This window comes from Bacillus rossius, chromosome 8 (assembly GCF_032445375.1).
Source record: "Bacillus rossius redtenbacheri isolate Brsri chromosome 8, Brsri_v3, whole genome shotgun sequence".
NCBI classification, from domain to species: domain Eukaryota; kingdom Metazoa; phylum Arthropoda; class Insecta; order Phasmatodea; family Bacillidae; genus Bacillus; species Bacillus rossius.
Genome location: NC_086336.1, coordinates 62640886 through 62662267, shown reverse-complemented (window position 1 = coordinate 62662267; position 21382 = coordinate 62640886). Strand labels below are relative to the sequence as shown.

Below are 21382 nucleotides of genomic sequence, written 5' to 3'. Positions count from 1 at the left end.
GCTTCAGAAAAAACCAACGCTATTTGAAAACTGCTCAAGTTATCAGAATGGTGTCTGTTTATGAAAAGCATTTAATAATGCGATGAGGGCGTATCGTATGAGTAGTTCTGTTTCCGTATTGGTTTTTTAAACTGTATTTTTATAAGCGTGAAAATTACCACAAGGCGTGTTTTCGGAATAGTATTTAGACATGAAATGTCCGGTGCAGAATATTGAAAACAGTCAAGCGACTTGCATTACACCTCTACATATATTCATTTACTCGCTAAATAATGTTATAATTACCTCTGCAATCTCGTAATTGCCCTTTTGCACGACGAGGAGACTACACGCCAGTCCACAGCCTCGCGCTTAGAGGCGATACCACGCTAGAAGCACCAGCGAGCATCGCACTTATCATACCGCACTTGACGAATCAGTTTCTAAGGATATTTCTCCTGAAAAAGTACAAACCATTTTTTTTGTCAGTGTTGAGACCTGAAAACTTTCGCGTACTTATTAATAGAGACCCGGAAAATTCGCGGGTTCATTTCGTGTTCTGCTAATATTCAAATAATTATACCTTAGTGCTGCTTCTGTCATTGGTTCACTGTTAATCTGGAGGACTGAGGGCCAGTTAGAGACCCTCACTCATAGAAGTGTCGAATCACAGGCCACCCAGTCGAGACGACTCACAAGTCAGCAGCCGGGTCTCTACTTATTAATTTCGCGACAAGCTGAAACTAAAATACTTATAACTTCAAGTTGCCTCTGATAACGGCTCACAGTTTATTTGGAAGACTTGAGCCAATGTGGAACTCTCAACCAATAGTTAGGGACCGGAAAAATTCGCGGATTCAATGACCTCTAGGATAGCCTCCATTATCCTCTGCACATCTCAAGTAAACACGCGTGTTCATTGGGTACTAAATTCTGAGGCGTCTCCACTGGGTAGCTTGTGATTCTACGCTTCATTGATCGATAGCCTCTCACTGGCCCAAAGAGCTCCAGTTATACTGCGAGCCAATAGCAGAATCAACACAATTGTACACATGTTTGAATTTCAGCCTATCACGAAATGAATCCGCGAATTTACCCGGTCTCTACCAATAGGTAAGTACCTATCGAAACACAGACGTATCAAAAGTCAGCGGCCAATCATCAGGCGACTTTTACTCGAGTATGAAGAGGACTGTCGATTCTAGAGGTCAGAGAATCCGCAAATTTCTCAATTTCTTATCTATGTTATGAAGCTTGCGTGTCCTTACAGCCGGGGTATTTTCTTCCACAGCTGACGGCAACGGGGGCTCGCACCAGTATGAATGCACGACAGTATCTACGCGTGGCAAGCTGCCAGAAAAGATCCCCTCCAAGACTTTAATCTATCGAGTGATAAGTTGTTCCGTGTCCGCGAGGCGCGCATGCCAGGCAGTTAGGACCGTCCGCGGACGCGAGGGGGCGGGGGAGATCCGTGCGCGCGATAGCCGCGGGGAGCCGGCCGCGCCCCGCGCTGATAGGCCGCGGCACAGTGGGCGGCGCTGTGATTGGCTGCCGGGCCGCGGGTGCGACGGCCCGTCCAGGGGCAATGCACCCCGTCGTCAATTTATAAACTTAGAAAATAAAATAAATTTTTTTTTGAAGTGAAACTTCTTTTGGGCGCGACGGGAGTAAAATTTCAAGAACGAATTTTAATGCATTGTTGTGAAACATTTATGACGCGAAAAGGACACGAAAATATTTACTTGGTCAAAGAGACACAAAGAGAGCACTATGATATATACGTTGCTGGGCTCTTTTTCCCCCCACCAGAAAAGAAAAATAGAACCGAAGGAGATAGATGAACGAAATAATAAGACAAAGAGTGTGCGCATGTGGTTTGTTTCAGAAAAAAATTATATATAGGTATCCTATATACAGTGAGCTGTGAATGGATTGAATTTTATATTGGCTACTAGCGTGCTCGCGTTCCTCCTTGTTCAACCAGCAGCGTAGAGAGCGCTGTTGAGACAGTCCCTGCATTTCCCGCATAGGTAGCGCTACCTGTTATGAATTTCATATTTTGTTCACAAGTTTGGCGTGTTCCAAATTGAATTTTTTTTTTGAATAAACCGTAACAAGCACAGTTTGTATTACCAAAGAAGTTTCACATCTATCAAGTGTAGCCTACTGAGTTATACGCGCTTTTTGTTTAAATTTTACAAAACATTCCATTGGATACCAGATGCCAAGAAATAGTTCGTAATAAATACCTACTACATGAAAAATACGTTTTTGATACAATACTGAATATTTATTGTCGCGCTTACGAGAATTGGTGCATAATTTAATATTTTGATTGATTTAATACACAAGCATTAATTTTGTAAACCATGGAAGGGCTAATCGAATATTCAAGTGGCCTTTAATTAGGCTATGCTTATTAGGTATTGTGCGCAGTTAATACCGGATAGGTATTCAAGGAACGATTTACAAATAATTATAACTAACTTAGCTACTGGGAAAACCTAAAACATAAACGCCCGGGAAAGAATCCAAAACATTTTTTGTAGCAATATAGTTGCTGCCATGTAAATGTACCAAGTTACAAATATATTTGATTTTGCATTATTATTCAGATCCAACTAAAAATAAATAAAATATTTTTGCTTTGCATTTGCCAAGAATTTTTTTTTTTGTTAAGGTACAAGAAAAATGTTGTAAATTATTACAGCATACTTGTGGTGAAAATGCAAAGAAAATGATGCATTTCTGTCAAACCTGATACTTATCACTCAGGAACTTGGCAAAGTGGTACATGTTAATCGAAATTAATAGTTATTCCCACCCATTATCAGGAAGATCTGCAGGTAGTGTTTTGTAACCACGAAAAATACGGTTGCGTTTTCACAATCAGTGCTTTGTAATGTTTCAAGAAGGTGGGCGAAATTATTACAATTTTCAATTATACATTTTTCCTAGTGTTCGCTGGGAGAATAATTTCACAGTTTGCCGTGGGAATACGTGCAACAAGACTTTGAATTGTTTGGTACATACACATAAGGGGAATTATAATTAGTGCCAATCTTAGCAGCCATTCACTGCGGCAGCAAACGCGTCCTGAATAGCCTGGCCAAATAAGGCAATGGCTTCTCTTGCAGATGGCCGCCAAAATCCAAGAGAACAATCGCTAGTGCGGGCATACCTTACTGCAGTCTAGTGAGCGATAGGTAGAGACCTGCAAAATTCGCGGATTCATTCGGTGATAGGCTAGAATTCAAACACATATACCTCTTAGATAATTTTGCTATTGGCTTACTGTTCATCTAGACGAATCTCAACCAGTTATAAACCCTCAACCAAAGAAGGATCGAATCACAGACAAACCAGCTGAGCCGACTTACAAGTCGGCAGCCAATGAACTTGCGTTATTTGCCCGAGTGTACAGGGGTATGTGCAGTCTATCCTGAAGGCCATCGAAACCCCGAATTTTGCAGGTCTCTACTAATGAGCGATAGGAATATTTCGTGAAAAAATATATATGCCCCTACGCATAGGTATAGAGTCTGCTGAATAGGGAGTCTCAACTGGGCGAAGGTATATACCCAAGTGTTTGAATTTTAGCCTATCGCAAAAAAGAATCCGAATAAAATTTCCCCGTATCTATTAATACACCCGGATAGCCATTAACATACGAGTAGGGGCAGGCATTTTTCGTGAAAAAATTCTGAACGCCTAATAGACTGCAACAAGGTATACCCGCACTAGCGGTTTCTTCCTTGTGCTTGGCGGCCGTCTGTGAGAGAAGTAGGGGCATGCATATTTCGCGAAAAGATTCCGAGACCAGCTGAAAGTTAAAACACTGTAGCATTGTCTGTGTTAATGATTGGGTGAGTTTCTTTCAGGTGCATGTCTGCAGTTAGAACACCACAGTAATTCAGTTCAGAAGTAAACGCGTCCTGAGTGGCTCGGTCTAATAAGGCAACGAATTCTCTCGCAGACGACCGCCAATCACAAGGAAGAAACACCTTATGTGGCTATACATTGTTGCAGTCTAATAGGTATTCAGTTTTTTGCAAAAAAAATGCCTGCCCCTAAAGATAAGTCGTCGCCTTATTTGACCGAGCCACTCAGGACGAGTTTGCTTCCGCACTGAATTACTGAGATTTGGTGTTGGAACACTCGACCTGTACCTGAACGAAACTCACGCAATCATGAAACACATACGAAGCTACAGTGATTTTACTTCCAACTAGTCTTGGAATCTTTTAGCAAAAAATACATGGCCCCTACATATGAGCTACAATTGCAGTAAAGAGACGCCGAGTGATCGACTAAATGTGTTTTTACTTTTTGATATTTAGTTGATATTTTTGTGGCTCACACAATTAAAAAAATATAGCCTATATGACGTGGGTAGCTTTGTTAATTTGTGCATTTACGACGTTTGATGTAATCTAGAAACCCATAATATTTATGAATACTACTCCGTCAGGCTAAAATTCAAAGCCTCATATTTGCTATACTAATGTTTACTTTCACGTTGGCTGATTTCTTAGCGAGAAACCTATTTGCTCTTGCAATGTAAAATATATTTTGAAATTTTACAAGGAAATTCCTTGGAAACTTGGTGACCAACAATATCTCTTGTAAAACTGCAAGGCAGAGCTTTGAACCTACTATGTGTAATTTTACAAAGTAGGCTATCTCTTATAGTTTTACAAATGATGTTGTTGGATAATGCTGAGTTTCCAAAGATTTTTCTTGTAAAGAGTACAAAACTTTTACAGTGTGGTAATCGGCACTACTTGATTCGCTTGCTTATCTCCTAGCGTGTTTAAATAACTCCCTTTCAAACACGAACATATTGCATGATAACGAAAGTTTGCAGTCTAGCTTGCAACCAAATTAATCCGCGAAATTTCGTATGTCTTAAGTATAACCACCCTTGGGGACCGGAAAAATTCGTGGATATATTTCGTGATATGCTAGAATTTAAATAATTATACTTGATTGTAGCTTCTGCTATTGGTTCACTGTTGATCTGGAGGACTCTGGGACAATCGAATACCCTCAACCAAAGAAGTATCGAATCACAATATCACCCAGTCGAGACGACTCACAAGTCAGCAGCCAATGAAAAGGCGACGTTTGCCCGAGTGTGCGAATGATCATTGAACCCGCGAATTCATCCAGTCACTGGCTATAAGCTGAAAATACGAGTACAAATAATTATAACTTTATTTTTATAGGTTGCCAAGATAAACGAGAAAACTGGAAACACATAGGTACTAGACCGGTAGTCTTAGGTTAATTTAAAATGTTTAAACATGTTCAGATATAAATTAACTTAAAATAAGGGCGAGAAAATTAAAATTCAAACTGAAGGGACATGCGAGTTTATAGAAATACAGAGCTTTAATGATACGTTCAACGAAAACTCACACTGCCTACTAAAATATCGTTTCTTCAGTAATGAAAATAAGACTTTTTGAAAAATGTAAGGCTTACAACAAATAAAATATATATAAAAAATAATAGCGCGTGTAACTCAGTAGCCTACATGTGATACAAGTGAAACTTCTTTGGCAATTCAAAACTTGACTCGTAATATATCGTAAGGGGTAAAACGGCAAAGAAAGTAAAAGAGAGAAAGAAGACCATTTTCTAAATAAACATGAACTAACAAAATTATCACTCACTTCAAAATAACTGCTCAGGATATCAATAATTATATTGATCAATCAATAGTGATTACTAAATAACAATAAATATTACTCACTTCTGTAATAAGTACACCATTAAATGTTATACTAAAATTTTCAGGACCACAACTATAGCTTGGAAACAATTCAAACTATGACTTATTCACGTTTTAAAAAGTAACTTAACTTCGCTTAATTTATTCTCAACCAAATTTATTATATTACTTAGTATTATTCAGCAAAACCATTTATGTATACAATTAATAACAAGATAAAACAGCGCGGGTTTGTTTTGGCTTTCATTTATATTTTAAGTATTTAAGAAACTGAACTTTTTGTATTTATAAGAAATTTAATTAAAATTGAAATAAATTAATAAATATGAATCAACAAAATTATTATTCGCTTAAAAATAACAACTCCGAATACAATCATTGTTCAACAATCAATAATAATTAATTACAAATAAATTTTATTCACTGCTGAAATACTTACACCATAAATTTTTTTAGTAAATAAAATTCCTAGGATTGAATTTATAAATTATTTTTCATTAAAATTTTATATTATGTATAGGTTAGATGTGATCGAGCATACAATAACACTGATCTTGTAGTTATGCAAATATCACCTTACCATTGAGTTACAGTGCAAACAGATTCTGCCAATAGACTACATAGACATACTGCAAATGTATTCATAGGCACTGATAATGTTCTACCCGCGAAGGAATGAACAATGAGTAACATGGCTGCCGCTCAGCGACGCGAAAACTAGATAGCACGGACCTTCATCACAGCAATTCTTTACATTATAACCATATTGTCACCAAGCGAAAACAAAAACAATTAATATTCTACGCACGGAATTTGTTAAAACCTTTTTTTAAACTAGCATATTCATTGTTGGACTTAACATATTTACACGCTCGTGGGTTCATAATTATAATACGGTGTGTGATTTGGTTAGTAAAATATTAATTCGTGACAAATAATTAACCTGTCAAAACTAAAGCGTGAAAATTATTATACAAACATAAAATATTTAGTTACACAGCTGAAACAATACTCATATAACACGGTTAAACAATACTGATCTACACAAGTAATTAAAATACTACCTACTTGGAAGAACGCAATTTTCTCGCGAAGATGGCCCGTGGCGCGTTGCACAATGAGCTCAACCCCCGCTGTGTTGCCGTCTGCCCAAGTCGTGTGGCGTCAGGCGCAGACGTGTTCCAACCTGCGCGGCCCGTCTATCCCTGCAGCATGGCAGCCGTACGCCACCACGTTCTCTGCACCGTCCGCAACCAACCAGCGTCAGAAATGGTTTCACATTTTTTATTTAATTTTACTGAACCCCATTTTAGAGTATGATACATGTCAATGTTACACATAATATTAAACAAAATAAGATAGCTACATATTGCTACATACAGAAGATATAAAAACATAAGGCTCATTTTCACTCGCCATGATGGTTTTTTTTTTTATTGTATTATCTAAGTATACTACTTTTGAAAGCTTTTCCAATCAGTTCATTCCAACAGCGCTCTTGATTCTATTTTTCGTCGCAAATATTTTTAATCTACTTACACCTAGTAGAAATATATATTTTTTAATTTGCTACAGCCACGATTATACAGCAGAGTTACATAACTTCAGGATAGACTTAGCTTGCCTTATAATTTATACAATCAAGCCTTTTCAAAATGTTCATTGGTGGATTCCAAGGATAACATCCTTTGTCGGGTAACACGTATTTGTATAACCACTTTTGCACCTTGTCAGGCAAGGATGTGTCAAGTGGACTGTAGTCCAATCATTAACGCGAACCAGATTTGTATATGCTTCAAGTGTACGTCACCGCTCTACTAATAGAGGTAAAATAAAAAGTCATGCTAGTGTTCAAAACGATAACACTTACATAAGATTTAACAATTCAAGAAAAACGTTTAGTAAACATCTGATTAGATAATATGTGACCCAAGTCCAAATGCCAGAGAGCTGTTGGATTAAATGTGCATGTAAATCCCTTAATTAATACCTACTAATTACAAGAAAATAAAATAAACAAAAGTGTTAAGTGAAATTAAATTAAAAACTGATGTAGAATATGGTTACAATGAAAATATTTGTAAGTGATACAGGTTTCCATACAACAAGAGTTTTTAAAATCGAAAACTTAAAGTAGCCACTAGTAGCAGGCTCTAGGACTAACTGGTCCAGACGACACAGCCATCTAATATCCTAGCTAAGTTTGAGTACAGACTAAAGAAGCAAGTATGGAAAACCTATACTCAGCATGATCACCTCGTGACTAACCTATACTGTACATATATGAATCTGTATGTGAGTGTGTGAATGATTAGTACTAATGTAATACTATCTCATATTATCCCATTGACAACTAATGATTAGAGACCTGCAAAATTCGCGGATTCATTCGGTGATAGGTTAGAATTCAAACACATATACCTCTCAGATGATTTTGCTATTGGCTTACTGTTCATCTGGACGAATCTCAACCAGTTATAAACCCTCAACCAAAGAAGGATCGAATCACGGACAAACCAGCTGAGACGACTTACAAGTCGGCAGCCAATGAACTTGCGTTATTTGCCCGAGCGTACAGGGGTATGTACAGTCTATCCTGAAGGCCATCGAAACCGCGAATTTTGCAGGTCTCTATTAATGATTTTAAACCTTTTAGTTGCATTCCAACAATTATGTAATCTAATTACTAGAGACCTGCAAAATTCGCGGATTCATTGACCTCTAGGATAGACTCCACAGTCCTTTAAATACTCACGGAAATGACACCTGTTCATTGGCTACTGACGCGTGAGACGTCTCAACTAGGCTGTCCGTAATTCGGCACTTTCTTGGTTTAGTGTTTCCCATTGGCTCGCAGTTCCCCGGATAAAATGTGGAACAATCGCAGAAGCGGTACGAAGGTATAGTTGTTTTGATGCTAGCCTATCGCGAACTGAATCCGCGAATTTTGCATGTCTCTACTAATTACACTTTACATATGAATGATTTATGTTTATGTTTTATCTTTGTGCTTTAAGTTAACAGTCAAGTTTGTTTTCTATCGTATGTAATATTTTATGAATTTTTTTGTATGCTTAATTATTTGTTTTAAGATGGAGTGTTAATAATGAAAAAAAAGCTCAATTTTAACATGGTCAGTGTAAGAAAAGGCGTATCAACTTAACTTCGCCACCAATAAAAATAATAAATACATAAATAATAAATATGCTATGATAACTCTGACCATGTACTTTTCACGAAAAAATTTCCAGACAAGCTGTGTGGAAAAAACTTTGTAGCATTTACTGTGTTTCGTGGTTTGACTGTGTTTATTTCAGGTGTAAGTCCACTGTTAGGACACTAATCACAGTGCGGAAGCAAACGCACCCTTAATGGCCCGGTCAAATAGGGCACTGGCTTCTCTTTCAGATGGCCGCCAATCACAAGGGAACAATCGCTAGCCTTATTGCAGTTTAATGAGACATCAGATTATTTCGCTAAAAATACATGCCCCTAATAACAACAAAGGTAGAAATTTCTGAAACGTTAACCCATTAAGTTAACTTATAAGTAGGGCCATGCATATTTCGCGAAAAGATTCCGGGACAAGCTGAAAGTTAAAACACTGTAGCATAGTCTGTGTTTCGTGATTGGATGAGTTTCTTCCAGGTACATGACGATTGTTAAAACACCAATCACAGTAATTCATTGCGGAAGCAAATGCGTCCTGAGTGGCTCAGCCAACTAAGGCAACGACTTCTCTCGCAGACGGCCGCCAATCACAAGGGAGAAACAGCTTGTGCGCGTATAGGTACCTTGTTGCAGTCTAATAGGCGTTCAGTTTTATTCGCGAAAAATGCCTGCCCCTACTTATAAGTAGGGACCGGAAAAATTCGCGGGTTCAATGACCTGTAGGATGAACTCCATAGTTCTACGTACACTCGGTCAAATGTCACCGACTCATTGGCTGCTGTCTAGTGAGACGTTCCAGCGAAGCAGCCTGTGATTCGATAAAGCTTTGGTTGGGTGTTTCTCATTGGTACAAAGTCATCCAGGTGAGTTGTGAGCCAATAGCAGAGGCAGCACTAAGGTATAACGTTTGTATTTTAGCCTATCGCGAAATGAATTTGCGAATTTTTCTGGTCTCTACTTATAAGTTATTAAATTAAGAATTTACATTGTCTGAACCTGTATATATATATATATAACTTATATAGGTTTTTTGAAACATATTAACTTTAAATAAGTATATGATTGTAATTTTTTTCTGTACTAATCTTTCTTTAAGATTGAAATTTTGACAATACCCACTATAAAAAAATAGTATTCTCTATATTTATAGTCCTATGTATTTCAAATTGCTAACCATGTGGCCTTGCGAACTATTTCTTGGCAATTGGTTTCAAAACGATCCTTTTTTAAAAGTAGTATAAAACAATTCTGTGAAATTACAATAATCCGAACGAGTGAAATTGAGCTACGCGTTGGAAATTTCCTCAAATTTATGGAAATGTTACGGTAATGTGAATTTGTGGGATCCTTTCATAGCGTCAAATTCTAGGGTTAGCGTGTTATTTCTCACGGCACATGTAGTTACTTGTCATGCATAATCTCACAAGAAAAAACAATTATCCCCCCTTTTTTGTATATTTTGGGAGTATGAACTTTAAAATATTTTTATATCAGAGTTTTAGCGGACAATTTTTGATTTTTTCTGAAAATATTGTTTATTTTGATTAAATTTCAGTCACAAAGATAAATTTTCAGGAAATTTTTAGCTCAATAAAATAAAAAATTTAAAAGTAAATGTAAATTAGTCTAGGTACAATTACATTTATGACACGGAAAATTGGTACATTTTATAACCAATATTTTTAAGTAGTTGATCTGTGTACCTACTAGAGTTCACGCAGTGCTGTGATTCTGGACTCACATTATTAGGTAAGTTTTCGGGTTCAAATTGCACAGTATGACCATCATGATTTTAAAATGCAATAACACATATTAGCTATTATGTTTCGATTTTGAAGCAAATTGTGCTAATATACTCAGAAAGTTTATTATATATATAATTTCTCTCTCAATATTCTTCACATATAATTGACTGATTTCTAGTCATTATAAATTAACACGACATAGATTCATACTTGTAGGTAATTAGAAGGGGGCCATTCGGAAGTACAGTTGTGTAATGTAGCCACTAAACCCTATGCTACCACCTCGGTGCTCATGAAATGAGTCACATGAGTGAGGCAGAAGTGACCACTCCCCCAAGGATCCTCGAATGAGAAAATATTCGCTGCAGAAAAATGAAAACGTAATCTCAGTTCTAGAAAGTCGTGAATTAAATGATCGTTCTCACACTCCATGTTGTTTAGGCTATAATATTTTCTTTTTGCTGACTAGGAATTTCCCATCTTTTTTGTTATCCAAATTTTTGGGATGTCAAACCATGATCTTTATCTCCCAGACCTTCTGTACCTTGCAGCAACCTCGTATTCACGAACAGGCTCTAGTATGTAAGCACCGCGAGGGAATAAGTTATTATGTCAAGCAGGTTACTGTAACTATCATGATAACCACAACCAGTTCTCAAGTGTTGGCTTCAAGTTAGCCAAAGATAAGTGCAATGCAATTTAAAGCCAAAAAATTCTGCATGGCTGCTTTATTCCAAGCGGTATCAACATTTTTGAAACTGCAAGGCAGCAAGGCCTTATCCCCCCTTAACATTTCGTCTCAAATATTGTCAACAGAAATTTACTTAATACTATCTAATAACTAGCGGTAAAATGCTACTTTGATTGGTCATGATTATAATCACTTTCGTAACCTCTTACATCTCGAAAATAATGATTTAGCTAAATTTCTGAAACCACAGAACACAGACAATGCTACGAAGTTTTAACACATATAGCTGTTATGGACATCTTTTCGCGAAAAATTTGTACATTGCCCTGCCTATATTTAAGTACGTATAGTAGAGTGTTATTGCTAGGAACGCGAAAAATTCGCGGCTTCGATGATCTTCTGGATAGACTACACAGTTCTTAGTATTTTCGGGCAAATAACGCTAGTTTATTGGCGGCTGACTTATGAGTAATCTCAATTGGTTTGCCTGTGATTCGATACTACTTCTTTGGTTGATGTTTGCTCATTGGCCCTAAGTCGTCCAGATGAACAGTGAGCCAATAGCAAAATAAGCTTGAAGGTAGCCTATATCTATTTGAATTTTAGCCTATGGCAAAATGAATCCGCGAAATTTACTGGTCTCTAGTTATTGCCTTACAATAAAACATTCAATAGTGTCCAAACCCCTCATTAAAGTAAACAAACGGTGCAATTTCGACGCTTTGATTCAAGTGGTATAAGGAGGTATTGTTGTGAAGTGGACATTGTTATAAGTACGGTAGTTTCGGGAGAGCGAGCCCACAGGAACAGGGTCGACCGCATTTTTTCCCCCACCAGCTGGACTCGTCGCCCGGGGTCCATCGTGTGTATCGGCGCGGCGCATCTGTAGGCCCTGCGACGCCGGACCGGTTGCTGGAAGGGGCGACGAGAAAACAAGCACGGCGAACGATGATAAATACAAAACAAAATACAAAAAAAAAACAAGGCAGCTCCGCCCTCCGCCCGAGGCGGGACTCGAACCCGCGACGCGCGACTACGCTCGCGCTGTTTTTTTTATTTGCGGCCGGGAGATTGGCATAGCCCTGAAGAGGGAAGCAGGGGGGGCGGGGCGCCGCGGTGCCTGCTCTGGCCGCGAGAGCACGCGCGGAGGGGCGGGGCCATATTGTCTGTTGGGAAAAGGGAGGGCGCCAAGATTTACGCGCGCCATTTTGTGTCAATAATCTTTGTGTGCGTTCTTTGTTCTGATTGGTTGCCGCCGTGGCGTGTTTAAAGCGGAACTGACAAGAGCCCGCCGCTGAAGGCAGCCGGAGACCGGTGGGGGAAATGGATGCGGAAAACTCCTCCGCTGGAATCTTACACACTTCGTGTGTTTCTTCTCTTGCAGAAGACATGCCGGCATGACTCATTCGTTTTGAGACCAATGCACCTCCGATTATTATAAGGACCTTTGACATTTATCACGTCTAACAGTGTACAAAGAATTTAACATATCCCAAGGAGAATAAATAACAAATTAGTCACTGACATGAAATAAAATAACACGTGTTTTTTAAACACGTAGATAAAATGTCATGCACACTGTATGATAGGTAAGTCTTGAAATTTCATGTTTTTACTAAATATTTTGAACAAAAAAGTTAACTGTAGATATTTTAATTTTCTTAACATTAATGACTTGAAGTTATTATAATTTAATTTTTTAACTTATACAAACATATTAAGTTTTAAATAAAGTTTTGAAGATTATACTGTTGTGTTTTTGGATTCAAGGAGTGAATGCAGTATCGACTGTGAACATTTACTTACGTTACCACTGTAATAAATATGTCATCGATAATTTAATTTATCCTTTTTTCATTATCTATACAATAAAGGAATTTTTTTAAATAAATATGATTTATTATACTAATTTTAATTTATTGCAACTTTTTACTAAACTACACATGAACTCTTGTAGAAAATTCATTTTTACGATTGCAATTTTGAAATGAATCTAAAATTAAAAATAAAAGTAATTGTGTGTGTATGTATGGTCGAAAATGAAACAAAAAAAAAAGTTTAAGAAATGAAACTTTATTTCAGCTATCTTACGAATTAAATTTGAATTAAAGCCGTTGGAAACACGCTTCGAAAAAGCCCGGTTCTTGGCTGGACGGGAACGGTGCTGCGGCCGTTTCCCCCGCTGGTAGGCCGAACCCCGCCGCGCGGCGGCCGGGAGGCGTCGCCCTGGCAACCCGAGGCGGGCCGAAGCGCCGCGCCGGAGACTACCGAAGGGGGCTCCCCCCACTCCGCGTTCCCGCGGGGGCCACGCGCGGGAGAGAGAGGCGGGCGTTAGTAGCGGCGCTGGCTGCGATGCGCGCGGGTTGCAGCGGCCGCGCGGACTCCTCAAGCCTCCAGCGGCGCCAGATCGCATCGCTTCCGGTCTGCGCGATAACATCCGCTGCTCCAAGGACGGCGGATCGCTAATCTAGTCATCCCGCGAGGACATCTGCCCAAACTGCCACGCCCTCCCGTGTTTCAGTGCGACTATCTCTGGTGACTGTGATTGCTTCAAGCGAACCAAGAAAAGTTTTTTTTTTTTTTTTTTTTTTTTCGAAGAACGTAATCGAACGAACGAAAACAGAAGACAAAAATATATTTTGCGTGTTCGTGGAAGAGCGTTTTTTTTTGGCCCTCAGGGTCTTTGCGAAATGCGACGTTATCTGAAGAATTAATTAACAGGTAGGCCTACGTCATGATTGTAATCTCTGTAGGATGCTTGTGGGTAGAGGTGTAGAAACGAGGCCGGAGTTGCAGCTGGGATTGTGTGCGCAAGGGGGTTAACGACCCCCACGGAGGAGCCCAGTGGTCAGCCTGCAGTGTTGTTGTTGTTGTGGGGTTGGTAATGATAGGCATCAGCGCGTGCCAGTCGCGTTATCTGCGGTTAATGCGCGGGAGGGTAAACCTGTTTGCGGTCGTGCGGGGATCCGGGCTCCAGATAACAGCGCCCGTGATTACATGCTCCGGCCAGGCAGACTACTTAGCGCCTTGAACCCGGTACAGTCGCTGCCTCGTTGCTGCACGAGGACCAGACCCGTAGCTTTGTCGGATCTGTGTTTACTTTGAGGGCACAGAAATACTAGTTTGCTGAGTAACTTAAATTTAACCGCTCAATTAATCGCAAAAACATGTTCGCTAAAAAATTTCTTTTTTTATTTTTATTTAGTAAGACTTAACTTGTATCATTATTTTAAGTAGGCCTATGCGTTTAACGTGTGCGTTATACACTTTTAAAATTACATTGTTGCAGTTGTATATTTAAAGCTTAGTACGTCGAATACACAATATATATTGAATAAGTAACTTTTATATTCAACTTTGATTTGTTTTCGTCTAATGTAACTACTACTTTGAAATTTTTTTTATAGTAGGTATCTATTAATGTCTCATAACTTTAGGCTTACTGTTATAAGTCTAGTTTTCTGTTGGCTACAGGGGAACCTATTTTATATTTGATTTCAAATGAAAATGCTATTTATTAGCGAACTAAATATTGATATTTATTTTATCAAATGTTATTAATTTTAGTTGTCCATTCTTACAGAATTAGGTATGTCACTGTTTTTTTTTTTCAATGCAAATTGTTTCTTAATCGTGTTGAAACAATCAAATATCGTGAAAACGTTTCGTTTTGATAGCTTAGGTATGTTATGGGGGAAACAAATAATTATTATTAGCGTGTTTTTTTATTTACGTCTATTTTAATATTTCATAGAACACTGTTCGAAATTGCATTAAATTTACGAACTTATGAACAGAGAATGCACTCGGGAAGTGTTCGTAGTTCCACGTAACTGGGATGAAGATACTACTACGTCGTATTCAGTTTATGTGGTTCGTTGTTAACGGCGCGTGCGAATGAGGAAGAAGAGTGATTTCTGATTTGTATTACTACAAAATTAATTTATGAGTTAGTTTTCAAAGTTTTCAAAGTAAGTGTGCTCCGTACTCTACATTTGCCATGGGTACCCGTAAATGTACAAAGATAATTTGATAATTTGTAAACCCTTTATTTGTAGTTTTGAGGGGAAAATAGCGAACGGCGAGGAACTATCAGTCAAGGTCCTCTGTGCCTGGGATCGCTTCACGGCGCGAGACTGGCGGTTAGGCCGGGTTTGCAGACGATGCACAGACGTAACAAGCAACCAATAAAAAAAATATACACTTTATATAACGCACGAAAGTCGCAACACGTAAATAAATCCTACAACTAGCATTGTAAAACTGTCGGAAAGAAAATTATTATTATTTTTTATTATTATTGATTATTTTCTAATATCACTTATTAATTTATTATTACTTTTGTTAATTATTCATGTTCATCTTGAAAACACGTGAAACTGTTAGTTATTTTTATTTAAAAGTATTTTTTTTCTTCTTTCACTGTGAGAAAGATTAGCAAGTGAACATGAGAAGCATGTAGATAACGTTGTAACCAACATCGCAGACTTATGTACACGTAACATCTGCATATTTAAACATTTTCGGAACACTTCAAATAGAAATGAAAAGTGGGAAAATTTGTAAGTTGGTAGTTGTACGTTGCATTTTTACATAATTCTTAATTTATAAACGTGTATTTGAAAGAGAAAAAAAATAGTTTTATAACGTTTCTTGCATAGTTTATAAACCCGGCTATAGTGCCCATAGTGTTAGGATGTTCAGTCAAGACACATCATCAGGCTGTATTGAGTTCACTCATAGTTAACATGGCTTGGATACACCACAACACGTACAAACACTTTGCAAAACGATCAAATGTCTTACAAAACTGGTATTGTGTCTTAAACGAACTACCACAAAGGTTAGTAGAACTAGAACAAATTGATTTGAGAATTATTTTTATTCGGCATCAGTCGCTGAACTAGAAATTTACCCACGGCCGACGCTATCTGACCCGTGTGTGTTTGCCTCTAAACGCCCGTCTACAATTGCAATGTCCCAAATTGTGTCCGACGGACACGGATCCCTGATTGGCCCACGCGACCCTCTGACGTAATGCGTGGTGTGGGCGATGGTCCGAATACCAACAATGATCGACTTGAACTTTTTGTCCCAATCTGTGTCCTTTGGTGGCATATAAGAATTGACCCTCGTGATATTTGCTGTTTCCGGTTCCCGTTTCAAGCGGCAAACAGAAAATAACGGACATTTATTAGTGTGTACTTTAGCCTTATAGAGTATATGAATATTATTGAACCTCCCACATATTTTACAAGTTAACTAAATATTCATATTCATGTATAATTATAGCGCTCTGCTGATTACTTTAAAAATCAGTAGATCCTGACATCGGACACCGCAAGTGTTGACTTGTCTGTCTTTCGTGTGACAATGTGACGTCTATTACATCAGGATAAGGACACGTATCGCCCACAAGTTCGGACTGTAGTAGACGGACCTTCATCTACAGTCGCGGGGTCAGAGATTCACGCGCGCATGTTAGTGAAGGAGTGACGGACGATTATAAACATCGTATTGTAGGCTATTTAATTCCTTTCAAAACGTCCAGAAGCTATTATTGAACTATTTTTACGCATCATTTCAGTTAAAATTAAAACACCTACAAGAGATATTTTTGCAAAATAAAAAAATTCAACACGAATTAATCTACTGTTAAAGCATCTGATTTTATTTTCATTCCATAAGTTTAAAATTTAATTACAGTTAAATTAATAACATTAAATTTTAACACATTGTTTGAATTGGTAACGTTTATTTCGTTATTATTTTTTAATTCGAAGAATTCAGAAATAACTTGCTTTTTCTTCTTAACAAAAACTTTGGTTCAGTATTTACTGAACTTTCATGCATTCGTTATAGGTAGAGACAGCGAACAACCTAACTTCTTGATGTACTTCAACCCACTATACTGATGTAGGATGCAAATGTTCTCACTATTGTATAGTATCGCGCAGGGCAGCTCTTCCCGCTTTTGACGAGACCAATGAAAATGCGGTGGCAGTTGTTTTGAACATCTGTGATTAGCCTTAAGTTAGTTGCACTCTGTTATTATTATAGACCAAAAATTGGGAGATTCATTTCGCGATAGGCTAAAATTCAAACGTTTATTCCTTTATGTTTTCTGTTTATTGGCTCACGGCTTATCTGGGGGAATTTGGGTCAATGCAACGGAAGTACCTCAATCGAAGTATATCGAATCATTGGTTTCCCAGTTGAGATGTTTCACAAGTCAGCAGTCAATGAAGAGAGGATAATTGCTTAGGTATGCACAGAACAATACTTTGCTGTTTGCGTATTATCTGCTAAACGCAAGACTATTGATCAAGTTCATTACAAACACGGCCAGTGAGAGCATTACTTTCTTAAATAAGGAGCTAATAAAGTAAATATGTTGCCGTGTAAATTATGTACGTTTGATAGTTCGCAGATGCAGTGAATTCTGCTGGGTAAGATATCTTAAAACCACAAATTACAGACTTGACACATTAACTCCTTGTTCACTTCACAGCGATCTCTTGATACAGTTTCTGAGTTCGATTGCAAACTACAATGAAATAATTAACACTGATATTTTTCGCGTAACTACAATCGGTAGGCCTACTGTTTATATCCATTAAGTTTTGGAGTCAAAATATGAAATGAGAAATATGTATTTTGTTGTAAATGTCACTACGTTTAATATATATGTACTTCAACAGTTATAATAATAAAATATATATCTTTAGAACGAATTAATAAACCAGATCAAGTGAATGGTCTTACGCAAACGGAAAGTACCTATATGTACGTTATAGTTTCCTAAACAGGAAATCAACAAGCGCTGGTAATTCGCCCGTTATTGAAAAATTACTGAAAGTTCTGAGTTGGGATCGTAATCGAAAAGAACTTCAGAAATGTTACAGCTTATAGGCCTCCTCAGTTAATGTTTTAATGTTGACACGGTACAAAAATTTAATTTACCAATTCATTAACATAAACAGACCATTAGTACGCAGAGCCAACCTGCAGGTTAGATGATTCACTAGAGAGAGAAAACTTTTCTTCTCGAAAGAATGCTGCCTACTTAACTGGCTTGTGACCCATTGAATCTGTGATGTAAAATAGAATGCAATTTTTCTGCCTTAATTTTTAAATGTTAATATACCTCCGTGTATAGTACAGTGACTTAGTTATTAATAATGTATGATGTGTTTATGTACATTTACTTAATATTATAAACTGATGATTTAAATCAAAATATGTAGGTCATTATAAATTTTATGAGTGTGTAACATAATTTTTTTAAAATAAATTAAGCTTCCAGGTATGACTATGGACATCTACGTTTCAAGACTATCAGTAGATTTCAGATGATAATATTTTGGTCATAAATTTCTGCTTAAAATTAATTTTGATTTAAAAAAATGTATTAAATGACTAAATAATCATTACTAATTTTATTAAGTAGACTATTTGTCATCGGAATATCAGTTCAATTATAGAAGTTAATATTTCTAAAGGTTTTGAAATAATGAAGATACCCCTCGCAAAAATAATGTAATTAGTTTCTAGAAGCGTAATTTGCATAGAACGTTACGTAAGCTAATTGCAGTTCAGAGAATTTTTTCTTCTAACTAGAGGTCAAAACTTGATAATAATAAGTAGTTTTTTAAAATATTTGTTGAGGTTGAGAAGAAACTGTTACCAGAACTTTCGAATAAAAAAAATTACTAGGGGCAGGCATTTTTCGCGAGAGAAAAAAACTTAATACCTTTTAGACTGCAACAATGTATATCCACATCAGGTGTTTCTTCCTTGTGATTGGCGGTCGTCGGCGAGAGTCGTTGCCTGGTTTGACCGAGCCACTCAGGACGCGTTTACTTCCGAACTGAATTACTGTGAATGGTGTTCTAACAGCAGAAGAGCACCTGAAAGAAACTCACCCAATCACTAGAGATATGCAAAATTCGCGGATTCAGTTCGCGATAGGCTAGCATCAAAACAACTATACCTTCGTATCGCTTCTGCGATTGGCCCACATTTTATCCGGGGAACTGTGAGCCCAATGGGAAACACTAAACCAAGAAAATGCCGAATTACGGACAGCCTGGTTGAGACGTCACACGCGTCAGTAGCCAATGAACAGTTGTCATTTCCGCGAGTATTCAAAGGACTGTCTATCCTAGAGGTCAATGAATCCGCGAATTTTGCAGGTCTCTACCAATCACTAAACACAGACAATGCTACAGTTTTTTAACTTTCAGCTGGTCTCGGAATGTTTTCGCGAAATATGCACGCCCCTACAAATTACTGTGTATTTTCTAATAGTGTTGAAGTTTTGGTGGGACGCCGGGATCCCTTGCGGTAGTACGTAGCTGAGAGGTTTGGTGTGTGGCAATGCCTCGCAGGGCTGCCAACATGCGGCGACGCGCCAGGCCCCCGCACCGCCGCTGAGGCGACGCCGACGCCATGGACATGACGGCGAGCGACGGAGCGCACCACCACCACCGCTGGTACGAGGCGCCGCGCCAGCCTGCCATGGACGCCGCCCCTCCCGCCGCCGACGACCACATGTCCTTCTTCCACGGCGGCCTGGAGGCGGCGCCCGGGGGCGGCCTCAACCACCGCGCCGCCGCCGCCCGCTACTACCACCAGCAGATGTCGCACTCGCAGTACGTCGCGTCGGCCGCCTCGCACGGTGAGTGGCTCGCGCGGAGACTCGCATTATCTGCAGAACACTAACCTCTGTGAGACTGCTTTATTAACCCTGCATTCAGGGCCGGCGCGTCCGTACAGGCGAACTAGGCAACCGCCTAGGGCGCCAAGTAGCTGGGGGCGGCGCAGCACGATACATGACAGCTCATATAATATGTTTAACAATTATTCAAACTTGATGAAAATTGATTTTCGTAACAGTTTGGAATGTTTATATTGATATAAGTAATTATTTAAACTCCACGGTGACCTGTTTATGATTTATAATTAGTAAAAAAAAAAGCCTGCTTACATTTGATTGTTGACAAAATCTTAGGCTTTCGTGATGTATTTTGAGGCAAGAAAAAATTTTTTTTTAAAAAGCCTGCTTACATTTGATTGTTGACAAAATCTTAGGCTTTCGTGATTTATTTTGAGGCAAGAAAAAAAAAATTTTTTGGGGGTTCCGGGGGGGGGGAGGGTTAAGGTTTTTCGCCTAGGGCGCCAATTTACCTTGTACCGGCCCTGCCTGCATTTAAGTATGGCATGACAGACATGTATCACCCCTGCGTCTCCTAGCTATGCTTCAGTCTAGTAGAGGCTACTACAGATGTCATGGCTGTGTTTAGAGTGACATTTCTCAAAGCAATGGCTGACTGACCTTTATAAATATTTACATCGAGCTCTTTAAGTAAGTATTCTCTACCCGTTTGATTTGTTAATTTATCCCGGAATTCTAGATAAAATATGTAAATTTTGTAGCTACCTATTCTATACTTGTAGTATTTTAAAAATTATATAGTAAGAGTGTGTGAGTTTATATGTAAGAAGTAAAACTCACACATCTGGACTGATTTTTACAGTTGTACAGTAAATTGTCAGAGTCTCTATGTTTTTTTTTTTTAATGTTTACATTATTCCTTGCAATCGAGAGCTGAACTGCACCGCTGACTGCTAATAACTAAATAGCTGTAGGCACGCAACACTGCAACAGTGTCGGGGAACAGTTCTTCAGTCTTATGTCACTTGGCTTTTTTCGCGAGTTGTGTTCGCGGAGTTATTTTTTTTCACTGTTTGAAATTACCGTAAATTTACGGATTTTTCAACGAAGCCGTTAACTCGAATGAATAGTTCTTAGTAATTTCAAATAACTGAATCTTCCTATTAACTACGCCGTATTTCGATTTCCGGGTTGTATGTTTCGTTACAAAAAAAAAAAAGAAGGTAAATACAAACGTGGATAAAAGAAAAGTGTTCTCGGTGTAGACTTAACAGTTTTTATTTAATTTTTTTTAATATACCGAGAATATTATTTTGGATCCACGTTCAAAGTAAGTGAACTAATTGCCAGTAAATGTACTAAGGTAATTGAAATTTTTTGCG

General features: G+C 38.3%; 1 protein-coding gene across 1 annotated transcript in view; it reads left to right on the top strand.

The window, feature by feature from the left end:
• The first annotated feature begins 13666 nt into the window (after positions 1-13666).
• Positions 13667-21382, top strand: part of LOC134535387 (endothelial transcription factor GATA-2-like) — a 163145-nt gene continuing 155429 nt past the window's right edge. Inside the window, exons 1-2 of the mRNA XM_063374460.1 lie at positions 13667-14044; positions 19714-20003. Of these exons, the coding sequence (XP_063230530.1) occupies positions 19775-20003 (229 nt within the window). The 5' untranslated portion in view covers positions 13667-14044; positions 19714-19774. The remainder of the gene's footprint in view (positions 14045-19713; positions 20004-21382) is intronic.